The 26,332-nt window shown below is 37.1% G+C and overlaps 1 protein-coding gene across 17 annotated transcripts in view; it reads right to left on the bottom strand.

The window, feature by feature from the left end:
* Positions 1 to 26,332, bottom strand: part of DNAH14 (dynein axonemal heavy chain 14) — a 334,169-nt gene that overhangs the window by 230,335 nt on the left and 77,502 nt on the right. For all 17 annotated transcript variants that reach the window (XR_012032771.1, XM_072830144.1, XM_072830141.1 and 14 more), the window contains exons 11-17: positions 23,770 to 24,020; positions 12,093 to 12,222; positions 5,780 to 6,059; positions 5,306 to 5,351; positions 5,121 to 5,218; positions 2,074 to 2,240; positions 1,004 to 1,348 (exon numbers count right to left, since the gene is read on the bottom strand). Coding sequence is in view for 16 of the 17 variants with exons in the window: in XM_072830144.1 (XP_072686245.1) it covers positions 1,004 to 1,348; positions 2,074 to 2,240; positions 5,121 to 5,218; positions 5,306 to 5,351; positions 5,780 to 6,059; positions 12,093 to 12,222; positions 23,770 to 24,020 (1,317 nt within the window). In the remaining variant the exon portion in view is untranslated. The remainder of the gene's footprint in view (positions 1 to 1,003; positions 1,349 to 2,073; positions 2,241 to 5,120; positions 5,219 to 5,305; positions 5,352 to 5,779; positions 6,060 to 12,092; positions 12,223 to 23,769; positions 24,021 to 26,332) is intronic.

Genomic DNA, 26,332 nt, shown 5'->3' with positions numbered 1-26,332 from the left:
GGAACTGCCCCAGAGATCAAGTCCCATGTCGGTCTCCCTGCATGGAGCCTGCTTCTCCCTCTGCCTGTGTCTCTGCCTCTCTCTGTGTGTTTCTCTCATGAATAAATAAAATCTTTAAAAAAATTTTTAAATAAAAAATAAAAACTACTAAATGTTTCCTCTTTCCCAAAATACTCTCTTGCTTTCCTCAATCTCTTTGATTGCTCCTTCTCAGATTACTTTGCAGGCTCCTCTTCATCTAGCAACCTCCTAAATGCTGACATTCTTCAGGCTTCTGACATAGGGTTCTTTTCCATCCCACTACCTCCAGAGCAGAGGCACTGTCATGAAGGATGACCTCAAAGACCATTTTTATGCCAGTCACTTCAACACGTGCTTCCAGCGCTGACTCCTTCCTGAAAGCCAGACACACACAGTCGCACATCTATCTGCAGTTTACATAGCTAAGCGAGCACTATGCTCCCTTCCCCTGTGCCATAATAAAAAAGCTAAAAGTATCATTAATTCCTTTTCCTTCCTCCTTACAGTCTACCAATCTCTAAATCCTGTTGATTCTATCTCTTCAAAGCATCTCAAATCCATCTGCTTCTCAGACTCCACACTGTTGCTGCCCTGGTTCAAGCCCTCATCACCTCTCTTCTAGATGCGAGAAACAGCCTTCTTCTCATCCTGTCCCACTATAATCCATTCTTTATGCTGCAGCCAGAGTGGTCCCTACAGAAATGCAAGCTGTATCATGTCATTTCCACATTTATAATATTACAATGATTCCCAAAAGCAGAAAAAAAAGGAAAAAGGAACATGGGGTACCACTTTAGAAATGGTAGATAGAGAGAATGTTTCTTTGAAGAAATGATATCTGATCAAAGAACCAAACAAATGTTAATACATACTAGAGTTTTCTGAGGATAACACTCATGTAGATTTCCTAAGTACATATTTTAAAATAATAATCTAATAATCATAAAGATTCTCATGCAATAGGAATTTTGAAAATACTTACTTCCAGTAGATTTGTATTCTTTCTTTCAATTACAGATCGCAAGAGATCGTGGCTCAGATGTATGACAGTCTCAACATATGGTAAGCATTCTGACTGATAATTAAGACTTAAAACATTGAAAATACCAATGCGTTTCTCAATAGTCATATTAACAATATGTTGAAGATAGTTTCTGAATTTAGCCAGGATAGTTTTAAACTGTGTTGAAGTTAATTCTTCTATCGATGACAGTTTCATACTCATGGCTTTGGCCTTCTGTACCATGGAACAATATTTTATAAACTTAGATATATAAACATTAACTAGGCCCATGGAATTACCAACAACAGTCAGGAGATTGGCAATCTGTAAAAAAAAGTGTTTATGTTAGTCAGACTTGTAAGAGAAACAAGTGTGGGCTGACAGGGTGACAGTTCTGTCAGAACATATACAACAGTTCTCCGTGAAGCACCCACACTATAGAACTATGTTGGAAACCTAAGACTTTAAGAAATTTAGATGGCTTTTAAAATATTTAGTTTTTCTGAAAAGCCTTACTAGGCCATTTACCTTTCTGGTTAGTATGTTGTTTTAAGCCATGTACTACCAGAAACACCAGTCATGTATTCCTGTACTTGTCATCCTGCTTTAGGACATGCTCCGTGCACAGCCTGGCACAAGGGCAGTTCTGTGTACTGTGTGACCTTGCCCAATTCCCAAGACACAGCTACCTGATGAGGCAGACTCTGACCCAGGCAGAGACACTGAGATTCTCTTATGGGTCTGAACAACACCACCCAGATGAAGCATAATGGGGAAGTTGCAGGTCAACAGATTGGCAGGTCAGTATTGCGAGGGAGCCATAAAAGAGAAAGCTCTTTTTTGTAGCAGAAGTTGGAAAAAAACAAAAGAGGTGAGTGGAGCTGAAAGCCCATGAGCAGGACAAATAGGGAGATTCACTGGAAATGACACTTCATTGCAACATGTTAGGATACTTGAATTTTTCAATAAATTCCTTTAACCTAAGAATTTCAGTAGGTTTCTGCTCCTAGAGCCAAATAGTCCCTAAGAGAAATGGTTTTCAAACTTACTTGATTTTGGTAGGTAGGATCCATTTCAAAAAGTATCTGACAATCTGGCCATCTGGCTAGCTTCTTATAGGCAATTCTACTTTCAGCCTTATTAGGTAAATCCATAACTAAAACTGATTCAGTAAAGAGAGACAGGCGAGGATCTTGGCAAAGGGGAATAATCTTGGCTAAAATACATAATTCAAAAGTTAGTATTTTCAGAAGTCCCACTGAAAGCAACACATGAAAGTTACCCATGACATCTAAAACTACTGGACATGGAGGCTAATTTATTATGAGGGCTACAAGTGCTCTATGCTGATAAATGGAATTGAAGACAGGTGTAAATGTTTGGATTTAATTTTATGCAAACAACAGAATCACTCACAGGTCCTGGGTGGTGATGGCCCAAGGCATGGTTAAAATAGAAACTGAGAGAAAATGATTAAGTTGAGAAATAGTTGCAGTGTCTATGCTACGTGGTGTCACGTGAAGAGTATTAAACCAGCACAGAGAGGAGACAGAGGAGACACAGCCTCCAACACCAGTGTGTTTACAGTCTAACTCAAAAACTGCAGGCAAAAACAAACAAGCAAAACAAAACTTCCACCTACACTTCATACATTATGTCAAAATTAACTCAAGATGAATCATATACCTAAATATAAAGCACGAATTTATAAATATTCCAAGAGAAAATACAGGAAGAATCTGTGTGAGTCAAAGAGTTTATAGGTACCTAAGCATAATCCACAACAGGAAAAAAATTAATAAGCCATACTTTATCAGAGTTAAGAAGGTTAGGTCCATGAGAAAGAATGAATAGATAAGGCACAGACTGGGAGAAAATGTTTGCAAATCTTATATCTGATAAAAGACTTGTATCCAGGGTACATCTCACAACTTGAAAATATGGAAACAAACATCTCAATAAAATGAAATAAGCAAAAGATTTGAAGATCTGACCACAAAAAATGCACATAAGCATATACATATAAGCATATGAAAAGATGAACAATGTTAGTCATTAGTGAAATGCAAAACAGAACCACAATGAGGTATCACTATACACCTACTACAATGGCTAAATTTGTAAATCTGACGATTCCAAGTGGTGACAAGGATGAAGAGTGACTAGAACTTTACACATTGTTGGTAGGAAAGCAAATGACACAACCACTCTGCAATTCTCATAAAATTAAACACATACCTACCATATGACCCAGCAATCCTATCCCTGATTATCAACCCAAGAAAAAAGAAAACTTATGTTCATCCAAAAACCTGTATGTGAATGTTTATAGCAATTTTATTCGTAACTGCCTCAAACTGGAAAAACTCGGATGTGAGTGAATAAACAAACCGTGGTGCATCTTGACAACAGAACACAACTCTGCAATGAAAAGGAATCAGGCTATTGCTTCATGCAACAGTATTAATAAATCTGAAAAAAAGCCAGACCCAAAAGCCTACCTATCCACTTATATGACATTCTGGAAAGAATGCCAAATAAATGTTAGAGCAATCAAATATTTAAACATAAAAATGAAGTCATAATAGAATTAGACATAGGAGAATGTTTTTTATGATGTTCACTGGGCAAGCCTGTCTAACTCAGACACCATATCCTGGAGCCTTTTTTTTTTAAATTTTTATTTATTTATGATAGTCATACAGAAAGAGAGAGAGAGAGAGAGGCAGAGACATAGGTAGAGGGAGAAGCAGGCTCCATGCACCGGGAGCCCAACGTGGGATTCGATCCCGGGTCTCCAGGATCGCGCCCTGGGCCAAAGGCAGGCGCTGAACCGCTGCGCCACTCAGGGAGCCCCCTGGAGCCTTTTCTAAAAGGCTCTACACATGTTATGCTATAAAGATTATGTTCTTTGCAGCAGAAATATCACCATAAAATCAAGCCAAACAACCTATTTTTCTTAAAACTCATATTAAAGATTAAGAATTAATTTTCTTAATTCAAAAGAACCACACATCAGTGAAAGACTTGAGACCCATCAGTTTCACTCCTATGCAGTTATTCTGTGAGAAGATCCCATGGGAACCACAAGTTGTGTGGTAGACATTAATGGCATGACAATGTGTAGAAATGAGCATGTTTAACTTTGCACTCATGGTTAAACATATTATTGCACATTAATGTAATGTAATATTATGCAGCCATCTAAATGATGATTTTGAGAGCAAATTCAACAATGTGGAAAATGTCTATAATAGTGATGATAAAATATTTTAAACATAAATTTCACTAATATATGCTTATGAAACTAAAAATGCAAATAGCTGTTGTATAAAGGTGACTGAAATGAGATGATCAAGATGTTTTATTTTTTCTCAGGTAAATATACACACAGACACAATACATGTATATATACATATATGAATATGTACACAGAGCACTGAATCCATATTTATGTAAATAAATAACTGAACAAAGAAATGGATCCACTCATTAATTAGTGGCTAGATCCACAAATTAAAGCTAAAATTAGTGGGCAAAATTTTTAGAAGAAACAAAGATATCTGACCATCTAAAAATATCCCTCCCCAAATTTATTAGTAACAAGAGGAAATTAAAACATTTAAAAAGTTGACAAGGGTCCTGCTGTGTTAAGATCTTTATAAGACTTAGATTATGGAGAAAGGAGCAATTCATTGGTCAGGCTAGTAACAGCCATGTAATTTCAGACTGTATACACATAGCTAGAAAAGAATTAATAAAAATCTGTTTAAGATGGAAACAATATATTTGCTATGCTATCATATATGGCTTATTTAAGTCTCACAAAATTCTGTAGTATATCATTGAAAAAATCCAAACCTTAGGCTGTTTTCCTAATTCCCATCTTCTATGCACTCTGTGGTTATATGTATAAATCCCATATTCTCAAATAATCCCAAGTTCACACCAATTGATCTCAAAGACTGGGAATGTCTGATCTCCTAATATACCATAATGGGTGGCCACATTTCTGGGTATAAGCATCAAATGCCTAAATCTAAAAAAGTACTGTCAAAGATGATAATGTATCTAGCTAAATTTTTAAAATACTTACTTATACATTTTTCAATGTCAGCCACCATATTTTGAATTTTTATTGAAAACTCTAATCTGTTGGGAGCTAAGAAGAGATTTGCAGCAAATTCTGAAAATCTGAGAAAATAAAAGCTTATTTCAGAAAAATACAGTAACTAATATAAATTACAATTACTTGTAATTTAAAAAATGTCTACTACTTACTCATCATACATGTATTTATTCTCAAACTCAGCCATGATTTCTGTATCTGTGAGAATCCATTGAAAAAAAAAAGAGAATAAAACATTGATACTTAAACCAGCTCAATGACCAATTGATATGTGTCAGTGCTTCCCAAACACCAAAGAATAAACTTGAAAGGTCATCTGAAAGATAGTGTTGAGCAGGACACCTCATCCTCAGATCCTAATGGAGTCTGAGAGTCTGAACTATTAACAAGCATCCCAGGTGGTGTTCATCCTCATGAGGTCCTCAGGACCCCACTAGTGAGAAATGGTGTGAGTACTGAGACTACTACACACACCACAAATGATCTAAGTTTATGTGCACTTTGTGCATTCTTAACACTTACTTCCTAGTCACGGATCATATATAAACTACTACAGTTCTCTCTCATTTGTCTTTTCTGGCTGTTAGGACATTTCCTTTCATTCTTAATAGTCTCCTTCATCTTACCTGAAAGAATTCCTTCTAAGTTGTAAAACGTTTTTTTTGGTTTCTTCATTATTGGGAGCAGTTCTTCACTTGAGTGTTTTATGACACAACTGACTTCATTTGTTGATGCCTCATCTTCACACACCTCAGATTCTTCAGAGGACTTGTCAGACTCATCAAATTTCTCTGTGGAATTTCCTGAAGAGTCACTCTCTTCAGGTACACTTAAGTGTACAGTTACTTCAAATATCGGTGCATAGATTTTTCTCAAATCTTCATCCACTTTAATACTATTCAAAACCTAATGAATAGACATGTTAGGGTGATGGTGACAATATGTAACTGAAAGAACGTTCCTTTTAACTTAGGATGATACAGACCTAACTTTTAAATGATCAATAATAACTTCAGTATAACAATAACATTATATTACCATGTAACTGACATTTCCATGTTAAAATCAGTTAATGTAAAACATGACACATAATAATGCAGTAGCACCCTCCAAAGACTGTAAATTAATGCCTTAATGTCAGAGTGACTACATATTAATCATTTGAGAGCTTATTAAAAATACAAATTCTTAGGCCCATCCCCAGAGACTGAGTTAAAAGGTCAGGGGAAAGACCCAAGAATATATATATTTTTTAATTTAAGTATAATTAACACACAATGTTATATTAGTTTCAGGTGTACAATACATCGATTGAGCAATTTTATACCAAGAATTTGAATCATTTAAAAGCTGAGGAGAAAAAAAATTTTTAAATAAAATAAAAGCTGAGGAGAGGGACACCTGGATGGCTCAGCAGTTGAGCATCTGCCTTTGGCTCAGGGTGTGATCCCGGATTCCTGGGATAGAGTCCAACATCGGGCTTTCTGCATGGAGCCTGCTTCTCCCTCTGCCTGTGTCTCTGCCTCTCTCTCTCCATGTCTCTCATGAATAAATAAATAAAATCTTTTAAATATATAAATAAAAGCTGAGGAGATTGTACTGTGCACTATAAGTTAAGAATTATGAATCAGGAATATACTTCAAATCCACTACTATACGTGCTAGTTCTTCACTTTAATGTACATATCCCAATACAGGTATCTATCCCTACTGGAAATAATTGGAGTATTTTATGTGTGAATATCTTTCTTAGACAATATATTTGCTCTTAGGCTCTGTCTACACATGAGTTCTCCACTAACATATGGATCCCTAAGAGCCCCACATAAATCCACTGTTCTGGAGGAACCCAGTGTTTCTTAGAGTGGTAGTTTTAAGTTGCCTGCTAGAACATTGACCATTCATTAACAAATAAAGGCAGTTAACAATATAAGCAAACACCATGAACACCCTGTTAAACTGCTACGGAAAAAGATGGAGTAGATGCTGAAGGTGATATGCAATCCTTAAACATTCCACACAAATAAATATGGAGATTCTGTGGGATGATGAAAAACTACAAAATGGATAGTGCCAATAATGTACCTCATTGTGAATGTACCAGTGCCACTGAATTTTACGTTAAAATGGTAAATTGTATGTTATGTATGGTTTATCACACTAAAGTTCACAGACAATTCCAACAAATATATAATATGTTGTACAGCTTCTTCTGGAAAATAACCTTGAATTCTGGTACTGGCCTCAACCCCTACATACTTTCCTATATTATAGTACATAAATATTTTGCAAAGAATTGTTCTTGAAATATGTATACTATAGTTACTATTTGATATAGTATACTTGGACTTTTTTTTTTTTAAAGGAAGTCGGTTCTTTTTAAAAATATTTTATTTATTTATTCATGAGAGACACACAGAGAGAGAGGCAGAGACACAGGCAGAGGGAGAAGCAGGCTCCATGCAGGGAGCCTGACGTGGGACTCTACCGGGCTGCCCAGTATACTTGGACTTAGACCAAATACTGAAGTATACTTGATACAGCATACTACACTATTTGATACTATTTGATTACTATTTGATTAGTGTTTATCACATCCTAGGCACTATGGTAAATAAGCAACCTTTACCTCAACTTCACAGTAATCCTGGGGTAGAAATTATTACTCTTATTATACATAAAAAGAAGCTGAGACTAGGGAAGCTTCTTTTAATTTGTCAAAGGCTATGTTACCACCATGTGGTAGGGCTGAAGTTTGTTGTGGGGCTTGAAAATCTTTTTGTAATAAATTTTTTGGCTATTTTGTGTGTGTGTGTGTGCCAAAAAGAATGGGTCAGCAAATAGTTTGATTTCCTCAGGATTGTATAAGAGAGAAATAGTTAATCTAAACTCTACAGTACACAATGGGAAATGAGCACCTCCCCCACTTTAGCCCTGCTCTATGAGAGTCAAATCTAGATTTCCAAAATCCTAATGAAAATATTTTCATCTGGTTGCCCGCAGGGACCTCTAACTTAATACATCCCCAAATAAAATAATTATCTTGTGTTTTAAAGATTTTTTATTTGTTTATTTGAGAGAGAGAGAAAGAGACCATGAGCCGGGGGAGGGGCAGAAGGAGAGGGACAAGCAGATTCTCCGCTGAGCACAGAGTCTGATGCCAGTTGACTCCAGGACCCTGGGATCATGACCTAAGCTAAAGGCAAATGCTTAACTGACTGAGCCACCCAGGCACCCTGCTTTCTATCTCTTCTTGGACTGGATGTTAGAATGAGCTCAAAAACTGAGGTGATATCCATGAGTTTATCAAAAATAGGAGAGAACCAAGGTCAGATACTAGAAGGCAAAGTATGAGTGAGATGCTACAGTTAGGGCTGTGGGGCAAGAGTAGAACCAGGGACAGACAGGATTTATGCCAGGATCACAAGGCTGTCTACAGCATTGTAATCATAATGTAATCATATGATTGTATTACATAAGCAAACGTAATCATAAGCAAAGTAGAAAATCAAATTAAGAATTTCTAATACCAAAGGTTAATGGACAGAGATAAAGAGGTAATATTAACAAAGTCTAAAATTAACAAATCAATATCTAGAATACACAAGAAAGCCCCAAATCAGTAAGAAACCCAATAGAAAAAATGTTCAAAGTATCAATATGCAATTCAAAGAAGAAAAATTAAAATAGTTAATAGAGATATGAAACCACATTGGTAAAGAGAAATAGAAACAGTGAGACATCACAGATTATATACTGATTCCCTGACTGGCAAGAATTAAAAAGTCATCAAATATGGAGAAATGCACTGGTAACAGGACTTTAACTTCTATTCTTGCTGGAGACCAAGAGAGTGGTGTTTAAATGAAGTGCCAATCCAATGACCCAGCAATCCATGCCCAAGTCTACACAACACAGAGAAATTTTCAACTAGTCCATAAGAAAACCTGTTCAGAGGCTATTTATCACAGTTTTAGAGGGGAGAGCTGAGTTGTCATACAAGCCACACTATAGGCTCAGCCAACCCCTAAGGAGCACAGGAGCTCAAACAGCCCTTCAGAAGTGTCCAGAATAGAATTGAGATGCCATGTCTTATCACCCTTATAACAACTGTTCATTGCATGGGGGCCACCCCCAAAAAGGGGCATGACCTTGAACAAGGGGTCTGTACTTGAAGCCGTCTCTGAAAAAGACGACAGCTAAAGGCTGTCTGCTAACAGCACTTCCAGCAGCTGGGAAACATGCCCCACACTGTGGGCACTTAGTGGAACATTACTAAGTGATGTTAGTGGGATCTGGACCTAGACTGCCACACATGTGGCACAGGTCTTGAGTGAGGGAATGTACAGATGCAGGATAACAGTGACCCTATACAAACTTTAACATGTATATCCCAGTATTTTTCAAAAAAAATTCACTGTGAACTATGGAGGGTGGATTAAAAAATACACAGAAAAATTAATGCACCAAGATTTATGTTTTCATGATATAACAAATGGTTATAGTCTCTATATTATAGTTTTGTAATTCAGTAAGAAAAAAAGAAAACTCCATTAGAAAAATGGAAAGGATATCAAAAAGTCATAAAAATGAGACATATAAATGGCTAATGAGCATAAGGAAAGCATCCAGTATTCTGAGCAATAAGCAAAAATTAAGACCAGTTAATCCAAAATTTGTTATCAATAAGCATCAGCCAGTATATAATTGGGTACATTTAGAAGGCAGTCTTTAATAGAAATTAGTATAATGTTGTCTAAAGAGAAATTCTGCAATGGAAATGGAAGGCCATAAAAGGTCCATAGTGCTGATTTAATGTTAATTCTAAGGAAAAAATTAAAGCAATGCAAATATTTTTATTTAAAAATATTTCTATTCTGAAGTGTTCATAAAGAACTAGTAGAAGCTACTAAAATAACAATACTGTTAAAGTACAGGCATGGGCTATAAAGCACATAGGTTAAATCCACAAAAAAAATACACAACATTTTTATGGAAAAAAACTATAAAAGACATTGAAAGAAATTAAAGAAGACTCATAAATTACACAATCATGTAGGGAGACTCAATGTCATAAAATATTACCTCTCCCCATCTTCTAGGCAATTTTAATCAAAATCCAAATAGGGTCTGATTCTAAAACATATATGGAAGTGCAAACAGCTGAGAATAGACAAGACACTCTTAGAAAAGGAGACTTATTTCAAAGCTATCTCATTAATCTGGTATGGGATTGGCACAGTAACTGGCAGATAGATCAACAACAGAGTAACAGTTTAGAAACAGAAGACATACGTGTATGGACACATATGATACATGAAGAAAGAGCTGCCAGGCAGATCAACAGGGAAAGGATGTAAAGAAACCGTGCCTGAGTAACTCAGTCACTCAGATAGAAACAAATGAAAATGAATCCTAACACACACTACACACAGATAAATTAGAGACAAACGTGAAAGATGGATTTAAAAACTTTCATAAGAAAATAAAGGAGAACATATTTATGACTTAGGAAGGTAAATAATTCCAAACATGAACACAACTAAGAGGACTGATAAATTCTATTACATTGAAATGAAGAATTTCTAATAATAGGGACACCTGGGTGGCTCAGTTTGTTGAGCCTATGACTCTTGATTTTGGCCCAGATTGTGATCTTCAGGTCATGAGATAGAGCCCCATGTTGGCTTCACACTCAGCAGGGAGCCTGCTTTATTTTCTCTCTCTTTCTCCCTCCCTCTCTCTCTCTCTCTCCTTCTGCCCATACTCCCACACTCACTCTCTCTCTCAAATAAGTAAATCTTGAAAAGAAGGAATTACTACTAATAAAAATACATCATAAGGGAATAAAAGTAACAAACCATCTAGTAGGAAAAGATAACTGCAATACAGACATTGAGAATTCCTACAAAATAATAAGAAAAATCAATCCAGGAGATTAATGGGCAAAAATCTCCTAAAACATATTTCTTAAAATACTCTAATAATGGGATGCCTGGGTGGCTCAGTGGTTGAATGTCTGCCTTTGGCTCAGGGTGTGACCCCAGAGTCCTGGGATTGAGTCCCATATCAGGCTCCTTGAATGGAGCCTGCTTCTCCTCCCTCTGCCTATGTCTCTGCCTCTCTTTCTCTCTGTGTCTCTCATGAATAAATAAATAAAATCTTTTTTTAAAGTACACTAATAAGAGAAAAACAAAATAAAAAATGTAGACATTTTCCCTTGTTACCAAATCTACCTAAAATATTTTTTAAAAGGAAAAATGTGTAAAGTATACATATTATATAGTACTATCTCATAAAAAATGCTGCTTTTGCTAAACAGGACAAGCATCTACCATCTAAAGTTTAATCCTAATAAAATATTGTGGGGAGTGGGGTACAATTCTTCATGGCAAAGAAAGATTTCCTAATGAAAGTTTTTGGGATTCTGTCAGGATTTTTCCTATTTGTCTTGTGTCATTCTTTAGTTAATAACAAGGGGAAAGAAAGTACTTTGAAGAACAGCAAAAAGTAAGGGGTATACAGGAGTGGGGGTAGGATGGGGTAGCTGCTACTGCAGATAAGTGGTCTTTCCTGATTACTCCCATGTAAAGTAGCACACAGCATCACTCTTCATTCCCTTATCTTCCTTTGTGTTTCTTCATAGCACTCATCACTTCAATATCTGTCTCTCTCTGAAAAATATAAACTCCAAGAGGTCAGGGAATTGTTCTGCCCACTGCTCTATATGGGTGCCTAGCTCAGTGACTGGTAAATAAGTACTCAATGCATGAACAAATGAGCCAACTGAGATAAGTGCAATTATAGCTTTCTACAGTGGAAGGGTATCTGTGTGTGCACAAGAAATTTTGAATAATCATAAGTCATATTTTTAATTTAAAAACTTATTCATTTTACATTTAAAAAATCTATGCTTATATTTTTCAAAGACCATTTTACCTCATTAACATCTGCTTCCGTTTTTACTTCTGACTTTAAAACAGAAGTGGCATGTAAGTTTGAATTATCAACAAATCCTTCACAATCATTTGTTATCTTTCCAGTGAAAGCAAAGATGTCCTTGTATATTCTAGATTAAGAAAGAAGAAACATAAACATAATCTTTCTAAACTGTTAGATCTTACTAATATCCAGAACACAAAATAGACATTCCTCCAAAGAAGATATATACAGATGGCCAGTCAGTATAATAAAAGATGGTCAGCATCACTAATCATCAGGGGAATACAAATCAAGGTCACAGTGAAATATAACTTCACACCATTTAGGATAGCTACTATATTCTAAAAGATATCAACAGTAAGTGTTGGTGAGGATTAGACCCTTGCGCCTTGCTGGTGGGAATAATACTAGTACAGTTACTGTGGAAAATAGCAGGGAAATTCCGCAAAGACTTACATGTAGAATTACCATATGACCCAGCAGCTCCACTTGAGAGCCTCAGACAGAAATTTACACACCACTGCTCATAACAAGATGATTCACAAGAGTCAACAGGTGAAATGATCCAAATGTCCAACAACAGATGAATGGACTAATAAAACATGATATATACACACATGGATTATTATCTAGCCTTGAAATGGAAAGAAATTCTCATACATTTTACAATATGAATGAACCCTGAAAACACGCTAAGCAAAATAAGCCAGACAAAAAGTTCAAATATGTATGAAAACTTCACTAAGTGAGGTTATCTAGAATAGGCAAATTCATAGAGAATTTGTATTAGAGGTCATGAGAGCTTGGTGGGAGGAAGGGGGCCACGCATGGGGAATGAGGAATTACTGTTTATTGGACACAGAGTTTCAGTTTGGGGTGATGAAGACGTTCTGGAAATGGATTTGATGATGGTTGCACAATATTATGAATGCACTTAGTGATACTGAATTGTTACTACAATAAAAATTTCATATCTCATTTCAGCAGGATGGAAAAGACGCTCAACCACTGAGCCACCCAGGTGCCCCAAAATGAAGGGTTTTTATAAAAAAAAAATAAAGATTTACAAATATATGCTAAATAGGGAAATAAAATTTAAATCACAATAATGAGGGAGATCAAGAATTCTAAAACACACTGAAAAGCACAAGAAAACTGAAACAAGAAGTTAGAGGAAACCATTGGGAATTAAGAGCCATTTGAATCAACAAAGAAGAGAAAATTGAGAAAGGGAAAGAGAAAAAATGACAAAATAAGCATAAATAAAATAGAAGGAGTAAGAAAAGTATACCATTTATTACTAAATGATTACATTGAACCTATTCAATGTCCTAATTAAAAGACAGAAAATATCAGATTGAGTTAAAAAGCAGTATAAAACTATAATAAGATATGACCAACATCTCAATTTAAGGAGGAAAAGGTAAAAAAATAAATAAATAGACCTATTTGGAATTTCTGGCAGCAGGAATGGCACAGAATATTTAAAAAATATCTACCTCCTCTTATAAAAATCAGAGAAATAGACAATATGAATAGGACCACATCTATTAAAGAAATTGAACAATTCATAAGCTTTCAAAATAGAAAGCCCTAGGCCCAGATAGGTTTTCTTGTGACTTCTGTCAAATATTTAAGGAAGAAATTATATCAATTCATTCTATGAGCCCACTATTTTCCTGGAACCAAAACCAAATGAAGACATGACAAGAAAACTACAGAACAACATGCTTTATAAACAGAGATACTGAAATCCTCAACAAAATATGAGGAAATTCAGTACAGCTATATATACAAAGGATTATATACCATAATCAAGTAGAATTTATCCGAAGAATGCAAGGTTGGTTCAACATACAAAAATGTACGTTATGTAACTTAATGTACACATTAGTAGCATAAAGTAAAAAACATATGGTCATTTCAACTGACATAGGAAAATAGCATTTAACAAAATCCAACGTTTCATGTAAAAACATTGAATAAATAGTAAAAGGGAACTTCCTCAACTTGATAAAAGCATCTGCAAAAAACCCACAGCTAACATCATACTTAATGAAAAGAGACTAAAATTTCCCAAGAGCAGGAATGTTCACTCTTGCCACTTCTATTAACAAGATACTAAAGATTCTAGCTAGGGCAATTAAGGCAACAAAAAGTAATAAAAGATGTATGACTGGACAAAAAAGAAGTAAAATTATCTCTATTTGCAGGTGTCATGATCCTGCATAGAAAATCCTAAGGAGAGGGGAGGGGCAAGATGGCGGAGGAGTAGGGTCCCCAAGTCCCCTGTCCCCACCAAATTACCTAGATAACCTTCAAATCATCCTGAAAATCTATGAATTCAGACTGAGATTTAAAGAGAGAACAGCTGGAACGCTACAGTGAGAAGAGTTCGCGCTTCTATCAAGGTAGGAAGACGGGGAAAAAGAAATAAAGAAACAAAAGGCCTCCAAGGGGGAGGGGCCCCGCGAGGAGCCGGGCTGAGGCCGGGGCGAGTGTCCCCAGGACAGGAGAGCCCCGTCCCGGAGATGCAGGAGCTGCACCAACCTTCCCGGGTGGAAAGGGGCTCGCAGGGAGTTGGAGCAGGACCCCAGGACGGCGAGGATGCCCTCGGGCTCCCTGGGACAGTAACAGACACCTGCGCCCCGGGAGAGTGCGCCGAGCTCCCTAAGGGCTGCAGCGCGCACGGCGGGACCCGGAGCAGCTCGGGGGGCTCGGGCTGCGGCTCCGCGGAGGGGGCTGTGCGCCGGGCACGAATCCAACAGCGCAGGAGCACTGGGCGCCGGGACACAGCCCAGGATCTGGCCTCCCCCCGGGACAGGCAGAGGCCGGGAGGGCCCAGGACAGCAAGGACGCTCCTGCCCGAGCTGAGCAGATCAGCGGCCCCGCCCCCGGAGCATCCAGGCCCTGCAGACGGAGAGCTCTGGAGTTACTGTGGGAGCTGACTCCAGGGCTCCAGAGCTGGCCCCACCACTGGGGTTGTTCCTCCTGGGGCCTCACGGGGTAAACAACCCCTACTGAGCCCTGCACCAGGCAGGGGGCAGAGCAGCTCCAAGTGCTGACACCTGAAAATCAGCACAACAGGCCCCTCCCCCAGAAGACCAGCTGGACGGACCAGTTCCAAGGGAAGTCAAGGGACTTAAAGTATACAGAATCAGAAGATACTCCCCCCGTGGTTTTGTTTTTTGTTTTTTGTTTTTCTTTTTTATTTGTTTGCTTCCCCACCCCTTTTTTTTCCTTTCTTTCTCTTTTTCTTTTTTTTTCTTTTTTTCTTCCTTTTTTCTTTTTCTCTTTTCTTTCCTTCTTTCTCTCCTCTCTTTTTCTCCTTTTCCCAATACAACTTGTTTTTGGCCACTCTGCACTGAGCAAAATGACTAGAAGGAAAACCTCACCTCAAAAGAAAGAATGAGAAACAGTCCTCTCTCCCACAGAGTTACAAAATCTGGATTACAATTCAATGTCAGAAAGCCAATTCAGAAGCACTGGTGGCTCTAGAAAAAAGCATAAAGGACTCAAGAGACTTCATGACTGCAGAATTTACATCCAATCAGGCAGAAATTAAAAATCAATTGAATGAGATGCAATCCAAACTAGAAGTCCTAATGACGAGGGTTAACAAGATGGAAGAACGAATGAGTGATATAGAAGACAAGTTGATGGCAAAGAGGGAAACTGAGGAAAAAAGAGACAAACAATTAAAAGACCATGAAGATAGATTAAGGGAAATAAACGACAGCCTGAGGAAGAAAAACCTACGTTTAATTGGGGTTCCCAAGGGTGCCGAAAGGGACAGAGGGTCAGAATATGTATTTGAACAAATCATAGCTGAAAACTTTCCTAATCTGGGAAGGGAAAAAGGCATTCAGATCCAGGAAATAGAGAGATCCCCCCCTCCTAAAATCAATAAAAACTGTGCAACACCTCGACATTTAATAGTTAAGCTTGCAAATTCCAAAGATAAAGAGAAGATCCTTAAAGCAGCAAGAGACAAGAAATCCCTGACTTTTATGGGGAGGAGTATTAGGGTAACAGCAGACTTCTCCACAGAGACCTGGCAAGCCAGAAAGGGCTGGCAGGATATATTCAGGGTCCTAAATGAGAAGAACATGCAACCAAGAATACTTTATCCAGCAAGGCTCTCATTTAAAATGGAAGGAGAGATAAAGAGCTTCCAAGACAGGCAGGAACTAAAAGAATATGTGACCTCCAAACCAGCTCTGCAAGAAATTTTAAGGGGGACTCTTAAACTTCCCCTTTAAGAAGAAGTTCAGTGGAACAATCCACAAAAACAAGGACTGAATAGATATCATGATGACACTAAACTCATACCTTTCAATACTAACTCTGAATGTGAACGGGCTTAATGACCCCATCAAAAGGCGCAGGGTTTCAGACTGGATAAAAAAGCAGGACCCATCTATTTGCTGTCTACAAGAGACTCATTTTAGACAGAAGGACACCTACAGCCTGAAAATAAAAGGTTGGAGAACCATTTACCATTCAAATGGTCCTCAAAAGAAAGCAGGGGTAGCCATCCTTATATCAGATAAACTAAAATTTACCCCGAAGACTATAGTGAGAGATGAAGAGGGACACTATATCATACTTAAAGGATCTATCCAACAAGAGGACTTAACAATCCTCAATATATATGCCCCGAATGTGGGAGCTGCCAAATATTTAAATCAATTAATAACCAAAGTAGAAGAAATACTTAGATAATAATACACTTATACTTGGTGACTTCAATCTAGCTCTTTCTATACTCGATAGGTCTTCTAAACACAACATCTCCAAAGAAATGAGAGCTTTAAATGATACACTGGACCAGATGGATTTCACAGATATCTACAGAACTTTATATCCAAACTCAACTGAATACAGATTCTTCTCAAGTGCACATGGAACTTTCTCCAGAATAGACCACATACTGGGTCACAAATCGGGTCTGAACCGATACCAAAAGATTGGGATCGTCCCCTGCATATTCTCAGACCATAATGCCTTGAAATTAGAACTAAATCACAACAAGAAGTTTGGAAGGACCTCAAACACGTGGAGGTTAAGGACCATCCTGCTAAAAGATGAAAGGCTCAACCAGGAAATTAAGGAAGAATTAAAAAGATTCATGGAAACTAATGAGAATGAAGATACAACCGTTCAAAATCTTTGGGATGCAGCAAAAGCAGTCCTGAGGGGGAAATACATCGCAATACAAGCATCCATTCAAAAACTGGAAAGAACTCAAATATAAAAGCTAACCTTACACATAAAGGAGCTAGAGAAAAAACAGCAGATAGATCCTATACCCAGCAGAAGAAGAGAGTTAATAAAGATTTGAGCAGAACTCAACAAAATCGAGACCAGAAGAACTGTGGAACAGATCAACAGAACCAGGAGTTGGTTTTTTGAAAGAATTAATAAGATAGATAAACCATTAGCCAGCCTTATTAAAAAGAAGAGAGAGAAGACTCAAATTAATAAAACCATGAATGAGAAAGGAGAGATCACTACCAACACCAAGGAAATACAAACGATTTTAAAAACATATTATGAACAGGTATACGCCAATAAATTAGGCAATCTAGAAGAAATGGATGCATTCCTGGAAAGCCACAAACTACCAAAACTGGAACAGGAAGAAATAGAAAACCTTAACAGGCCAATAACCAGGGAGGAAATTGAAGCAGTCATCAAAAACCTCCCAAGACACAAAAGTCCAGGGCCAGATGGCTTCCTAGGGGAATTCTATCAAACGTTTAAAGAAGAAACCATACCTATTCTACTAAAGCTGTTTGGAAAGACAGAAAGAGATGGAGTACTTCCAAATTCGTTCTATGAGGCCAGCATCACCTTAATTCCAAAACCAGACAAAGACCCCACCAAAAAGGAGAATTACAGACCAAAATCCCTGATGAACATGGATGCAAAAATTCTCAACAAGATACTAGCCAATAGGATCCAACAGTACATCAAGAAAATTATTCACCATGACCAAGTAGGATTTATCCCCGGGACACAAGGCTGGTTCAACACTCGTAAAACAATCAATGTGATTCATCATATCAGCAAGAGAAAAACCAAGAACCATATGATCTTCTCATTAGATGCAGAGAAAGCATTAGACAAAATACAGCATCCATTCCTGATCAAAACTCTTCAGAGTGTAGGGATAGAGGGAACATTCCTCGACATCTTAAAAGCCATCTACGAAAAGCCCACAGCAAATATCATTCTCAATGGGGAAGCACTGGGAGCCTTTCCCCTAAGATCAGGAACAAGACAGGGATGTCCACTCTCACCACTGCTATTCAACATAGTACTGGAAGTCCTAGCCTCAGCAATCAGACAACAAAAAGACATTAAAGGCATTAAATTGGCAAAGAAGAAGTCAACTCTCCTTCTTCGCCGATGACATGATACTCTACATAGAAAACCCAAAAGCCTCCACCCCAAGATTGCTAGAACTCATACAGCAATTTGGTAGCGTGGCAGGATACAAAATCAATGCCCAGAAATCAGTGGCATTTCTATACACTAACAATGAGACTGAAGAAAGAGAAATTAAGGAGTCAATCCCATTTACAATTGCACCCAAAAGCATAAGATACCTAGGAATAAACCTAACCAAAGAGGTAAAGGATCTATACCCTAAAAACTATAGAACACTTCTGAAAGAAATTGAGGAAGACACAAAGAGATGGAAAAATATTCCATGCTCATGGATTGGCAGAATTAATATTGTGAAAATGTCAATGTTACCCAGGGCAATTTACACGTTTAATGCAATCCCTATCAAAATACCATGGACTTTCTTCAGAGAGCTAGAACAAATTATTTTAAGATTTGTGTGGAATCAGAGAGGACCCCGAATAGCCAGGGGAATTTTAAAAAAGAAAACCATATCTGGGGGCATCACAATGCCAGATTTCAGGTTGTACTACAAAGCTGTGATCATCAAGACAGTGTGGTACTGGCACAAAAACAGACACATAAAAAACAAAACAAAACAAAAAACAGACACATAGATTAATGGAACAGAATAGAGAACCCAGAAGTGGACCCTGAACTTTATGGTCAACTAATATTCAATAAAGGAGGAAAGACTATCCATTGGAAGAAAGACAGTCTCTTCAATAAATGTTGCTGGGGAAATTGGACATCCACATGCAGAAGAATGAAACTAGACCACTCTCTTGCACCATACACAAAGATAAACTCAAAATGGATGAAAGATCTAAATGTGAGACAAGATTCCATCAAAATCCTAGAGGAGAACACAGGCAACACCCTTTTTGAACTCGGCCACAGTAACTTCTTGCAAGATACATCCACGAAGGCAAAAGAAACTAAAGCAAAAATGAACTATTGGGACTTCATCAAGATAAGAAGCTTTTGCACAGCAAAGGATACAGTCAACAAAACTAAAAGACAACCTACAGAATGGGAGGAGATATTTGCAAATGACGTATCAGATAAAGGGCTAGTTTCCAAGATCTATAAAGAACTTATTAAACTCAACACCAAAGAAACAATCCAATCATGAAATGGGCAAAAGACATGAAGAGAAATCTCACAGAGGAAGATATAGACATGGCCAACACGTACATGAGAAAATGCTCTGCATCACTTGCCATCAGGGAAATACAAATCAAAACCACAATGAGATACCACCTCACACCAGTGAGAATGGGGCAAATTAACAAGGCAGGAAACCACAAATGTTGGAGAGGATGTGGAGAAAAGGGAACCCTCTTACACTGTTGGTGGGAATGTGAACTGGTGCAGCCACTTTGGAAAACTGTGTGGAGGTTCCTCAAAGAGTTAACCTGCTCTACGACCCAGCAATTGCACTGTTGGGGATTTACCCCAAAGATACAGATGCAATGAAACGCAGGGACACCTGCACCCCGATGTTTATAGCAGCAACGTCCACAATAGCCAAACTATGGAAGGAGCCTTGGTGTCCATCGAAAGATGAATGGATAAAGAAGATGTGGTTTATGTATACAATGGAATATTACTCAGCCATTAGAAACGACAAATACCCACCATTTGCTTCAACGTGGATGGAACTGGAGGGTATTATGCTGAGTGAAGTAAGTCAATCGGAGAAGGACAAACATTATATGTTCTCATTCATTTGGGGGAATATAAATAATAGTGAAAGGGAATATAAGGGAAGGGAGAAGAAATGTGTGTGAAATATCAAAAAGGGAGACAGAACATAAAGACTCCTAACTCTGGGAAATGAACTAGGGGTGGTGGAAGGGGAGGAGGACGGGGGGTGGGGGTGAATGGGTGATGGGCACTGAGGGGGGCACTTGACGGGATGAGCACTGGGTGTTATTCTGTATGTTGGTAAATTGAACACCAATAAAAAATAAATTTATTTAAAAAAAAAGAAAATCCTAAGGAGGAATAACAAATCAACAAACATAGAACTAATAAATAAATTGAGCAAAGATGCTGGATACAAGATCAATATATAAAATTCAGCCCTATTTCAATACACAAGCAATTAATAATCCAAAATAAAATTTAAAAAAATAATTCAATTTACAGTAGTATCAAATAGAATAAAATACTTCAGAATAAATAAAGGAAGCATGACACATACACTGAAAAACAAAAGACCACTGAAAAAATAGACTGTATAAATGGAAGATAAACCCATGTTCAGGGATTGGAAAACTTTATACTATTAAAATGAAAGTTTCCATATTTATCCACAGATTCAATGCAATCCCTATATAAATTCCAGCTGTTTTTTCCTGCATAAATTGGGAAACTTATTCTACAATTCATATGTAAATGAAAGAGAGCCAAAAGTGCCCAAACCATGTTGAAAAGGAACAATGCTGGAAGATTCACACTTCCCAATTTCAAAGCTTACTACAAAGCTGCAGTAATAAAGACAGTATGGTTCTGGCAGGAGGACAGACATATAGATCAACTAATGAAATTTAGAGTCCAGACATAAACGCATACACCTATGGTCAACTCACTGTCAACAAGAGTTCCGAGACAAGTTAATGCAGAAAGAACAGTCTTTTCAACAAGTAGTGCTGGGAGAAGTGGACACCCATGTGGGAAAGAATGAACTTAGACCTTTATCTCACACTGTATACAAACAAAATACCCTTAATGGAAGTAGATCAAAGATCTAAATGCAGAAGCTAAAACTGAAAATCTTACAAGAAAAAATAGAACCTTCATGACCTTGCAATGGGCAGGGATTTCTTAGATATGACACTTAAAATACAATTGAAGAAGAACTGGCTTTCTTCAAAAAAAGATTTTATCTTTTATTTATTTATGAGAGACACAGAGAGGCAGAGACATAGGCAGAAGGAGAAGCAGGCTCCCTGCAGGGAGCCTGATGCAGGACTCCATGCCAGGACCCCAGGATTACTCCCTGAGCTGAAGGCAGACCTCAACTACTGAGCCACCCAGGTGCCCCCGAAATTGGCCTTTTTCAAAATTAAATACTTTCATTCTCCAAAGGTTACTATCAAGAAAGTGAAAAGATGACCCACAGAATGAGAGAAAACTTTTGCAAATTATCTATTATTTGGAATTAATAAGGGCCTTGTACCCAAAATATATTTTAAAGACTCTTGGGATCCCTGGGTGGCGCAGCAGTTTGGCGCCTGCCTTTGGCCCAGGGCGCGATCCTGGAGACCCGGGATCGAATCCCACATCAGGCTCCCAGTGCATGGAGCCTGCTTCTCCCTCTGCCTGTGTCTCTGCCTCTCTCTCTCTCTCTCTTTGTGACTATCATAAATAAAAAAAAAAAAAAAAAAAGACTCTTTATAACATAATAAAAAGACAACACAACTTAAAAATGGACAAAGGACTTGAAAAGATGTTTCTTCAGAGAAGATATCAAGTAGCCACTAATCATATGAAAGGATACACCATATCATTAGTTATTATGGAAATACAAACCAATACTGTTAAGAAGGTCGATAGAAACAGATTCAATAATGGTAGCTCCTACTTGGCAGACATTTACTTTGTGTTTATTCTCAAACAACACTGTGATATAGGTATTACTGGTATCTCCAGTCTATAGATAGGAAACAGGTCTAAAGCATTTCCTAATGTCTGTTAGCATACTAGCTAACCAAAGTCACACAGCTTTTCAGAGATGAAACAGAGATTAAAACCCAGGTGGTATGACTCCAAAACTCCAAAAACACATGTACTTGAACAAGTATTCCTCCTATAACATTAAAAAACATATATATAAGACATGTTGTATTTTTAAAATAAACTACAAAATAGCACACTAGGATTACAACAAAATTACATAAGAAAAGTCTACGAGAAATATCAAAAATAATAAGACATTGAATTTAAGTTATTGAATGAGGGTAATTTCTGTTTTCCAAATTTTCTTTTTTTTTTCAAATTTTCTATTACATGATGAATTAACTAATAATAAAAATCATTTAAGAAATTTTGTTCAAAATTTAGAAGTTCTCTTAAACACACAAACATACACATATACACACTCCTGTAGTTTTAGGAAAAATAAAATTATATTGTGCTATTACTAAACAGTTGTGCTCTTATACAGGTTAAAGTCCTGGCACTGATTCAAATCGCTTATGAGGGGTATCCCTGGGTGGCTCAGTAGATTAGCATCTGCCCAGGTCCTTCTCCTGGAGACACGGGATCGAGTCCCACATTGGGCTCCCTGCATGGAGCCTGCTTCTCCCTCTGCCTGTGTCTCTGCCTCTCTCTCTCTGTGTGTGTGTGTGTGTGTGTGTGTGTCTAATGAATAAATAAAATAGTTTACAAATAATAACAAATATTTATAAAAAAAAAAAAAAAACCAAATCGCTTATGAGGCCTTAGAAAAGTGATTTAAGCTCTGTTGGATTCAATAACAAATTAGAGAAATAATATATTATCTTTAAGATTCTTCAAAATGTTATGAATTGATATATTTTTTGTTCTCTAGTTTTGATATTAAAACTCTGGTTTGACTTAAAATGATATTGCTAAATTCTGAGTTTGAACATATTTTACAAGTGTCAATTCATATTCCATGGTTCACAAATTACAGTGATAGATCCAGTTGTGGAAAATAATAAAAAGGTTTTAACAATAGTATTTAAATAGGTAAAAATATTTTGTTTTCAATAAGTAGTTGGAATTGACTCAAGTTCCAACTGAACTTTGTGGCTACTTTCAGAATCATTCTCACAAATGACTTTTTAGGAACTAGTTCTGAACTTTGAAGATACAGCATACCTATGTATACAATTGCCAGATTTAGCAAATTAGTACAGAACATCAAATTAAATTTGAATTCCAAGATGATAATTTTTAGTATAGGCAATATTTGGGACATACTTACACTAAGATATTATTATCTGAATTTCAAATTTCACTTCAAGTACATGTGTTATGTACTTCACATAGCAACCTAACCTAGGTAGAATTTTGGGGGGGCAGGGGGAGGACATTTTCTTAAATTTTATGCACAGTATGAAGGAAAGTATTACCAGATAAGAAGTTCAGGTAATTGCAAAAGCTGAGTACATATAATGTGCTACAAATTCTAGTTTAAGTTATTGGCTATTTCCTCTATAAGAGGAAATATATTTCATTATGATAATAATATCCCTTTTATAAAAGTCAAAAAGGTGGGATTTACTTAATGAGATCTTCATTCCTTTTTTCCATTGAAAATGGCATTCTAGCAGAATTATTAAATAATTCAAAAAGTAGTGTGATTGCAGTGTTCATTAGTTGACGGATGAGTTCTTGAAATATGTAGTCAATCAACATCAGAAACTTCAAAATTGTTTCTAATAAACGTCGATATTTAGGCAGCTTGAAATGTGTTGTGTCATCTTCAGAGAAGTTTGACTCAAAATATTCTTTAATTTCTTTCTTTTCTGCCACCTACAATTCAATGAACAATTGAAAAACCAGTGATAATTTCCTATGTTGATATAATATAGCATGACTTCTAATGTATAGCATTTTCATTAGTCTGAATAACACTGCAACTAAACATTATGATGATCATTTTCATTAAAACTTTATGCTTGTGCTGTATCTAAACGGCAGACAAAATAAAAAGCCTATGAAGTTTGGGGTTTCAATTATAAGGAGATGAGTTTATGGGACTCAAATAGAAAGTACATACTAATGATTATCTAAGCGTTCCTACATAGAGGGACCCTCCTCAAGTACACCCACCACTGGGGGGAAGAGTCAAATGGAAATAAAAGATTTCCTAAAATTCAGTCTAATACTGCCTCCCTTATGCTAGGCTACAGCAATTAGACGCCTTTTGTGTTTTTAACACATATATGGTACATAACACAGAATTAAGAAAAAATTTAAGTTCATCAAATCCAATATTAGAATTTTATCCTTTAAACAATGTATCTCTTAAGATAAATGACTTAGTACGTTGCTGAGGGAATGGCATGTTTTGATAAAAAATGTAGGGTGGCATCAGTAGTACTAGTACCACCCAAATTTCCAAATTGAGCTCTCCAAAATAATCCCAAAGTTGGTCAAAATGGTTCCTTTTGACACATAATACTTTTTTTTTTATTAGTGATGGGCCTTTAAAATTCTAAAAATATTTCCAATATTTGTTCACCTATTGGTTGTTCATTCTTTTTATTTTTTCCTCATTGATACTTAAATTCTTTCCAAACTATATTCTAATAATTGCATTCATTTATGCTGCCTCTCTTTATTTTTCTTTTTCGTTTGTATTTTCTTTCTTTTTTAAATTAATTAGGTCAGTTGATTATCAATTTGGCATGTTTCTTCCAGCACTGGTTGACTCTCCGGAGGAATGGTTTACCACCGTGATGCAGTTCTTTACTATTACAACAAATGCTTGTAGAAATTGGACTAAAGAAAGACAAGATAATTTCTATACCAGTTATGGGCATAGCTACATGGGCCTAACAGAGGAAATGCTGACTTTATTAATAGGTTATGTTTTTATTGAAAAAAATAAATATTTTTCCAGGAATGGCCACATGATTTGAAGTTTTATATGCAAAATGCATTTTAATCGGTAAAATGGTGAGGCACAGTCTATTAAATATTCAAAATAAAGATTTTTAGCATTGGTACTAAAAGAGTTTTAAATAGCTTAATAACTGTATTAATATAAAAGTATACAGTAGTAGTAAGCCTGGTAATACTGGCCTTTTTATTGAATATTCTGAGGCTAATGGATATTCTGACACCAATAGGCAGATAGGTGGATACTCTATTACCATCACAGACTATATTTTGAGTCAAGTCTGACTCTAGGTGCATATCACTCACTGATAGTGGCTCCTGGTTTCCATTTCCTCAGTTCTATGCCCATGCTGTATTTCTGCGGAGCTGAGCAGTCCCCAAAATTACGCAGAATGCTTTTCAACCTAGCTGTACTTTAGATTCACTTAAGGAGATTTTCTACTGCTGCCTGAGGCTCTATCATCAGGAATTCTGATTTAATTGGCCTACGGTGGTCCCAATTTATCAATATTGATATTGATAAATATCAATATTTGAGTGCCCCCCCCCCCCCCACATACACACACACCAGATGATTCTAGTCTGCAGCCTATTTGAGAACCACTAGTTTAGAGTTTGGCTACTGAGTAGTCACACATTTCAGTTTTAAAAATTCACCCAAATGGTGGTGTAGGAAACCCCAGCCTTTGCTCCCAAGAAAGATCAGCAAGTAAGACAGGTATCCATGACCAAAAACAGCTCTGGGAGAGCTCTGGAGTCCACTTAAGAAACTTCAGCAACACAGTGAAACCAAAAACCTGAGAATAACCACACAAAACGAAAAGGAAGACAGCTTCAATTTGCCCACATCATCCCAGCCCGAGCTGGCACTGCTCAGTGCCAAGAGGAAACTTTCTAGCTAGATAAAGTTCCCCTCGCTGGGAAAGGAAGAGCAGAATAACCACTGGCTTCCCCAAACTTTGGGGCACTGAACAAAGGTCCCACTTTGGTTTCACCCTGCCCATGCCAGCAAAGCTGGGATGGACAGAGATGGCTAGAACAAGGAAGAAAACATGGACTGCCAATAGCAGCCATGCAGTAGGAATGATCCCCATTCAGAGTGACCAGCTCAACCCACAAACACAGTAGCTTTTGCCCCTGAAGAAGGAATCAGGAGCCAACATAGCTGCCACAGACCTCCAGCAGATTTCATCAGCTTTTGGCACATAGGTATTTGTATT

This window comes from Canis lupus, chromosome 6 (assembly GCF_048164855.1).
Source record: "Canis lupus baileyi chromosome 6, mCanLup2.hap1, whole genome shotgun sequence".
NCBI classification, from domain to species: Eukaryota; Metazoa; Chordata; class Mammalia; order Carnivora; family Canidae; genus Canis; species Canis lupus.
Note: the sequence above shows the minus strand (reverse complement) of the source record. Positions and strands in the feature narration are given on the sequence as shown.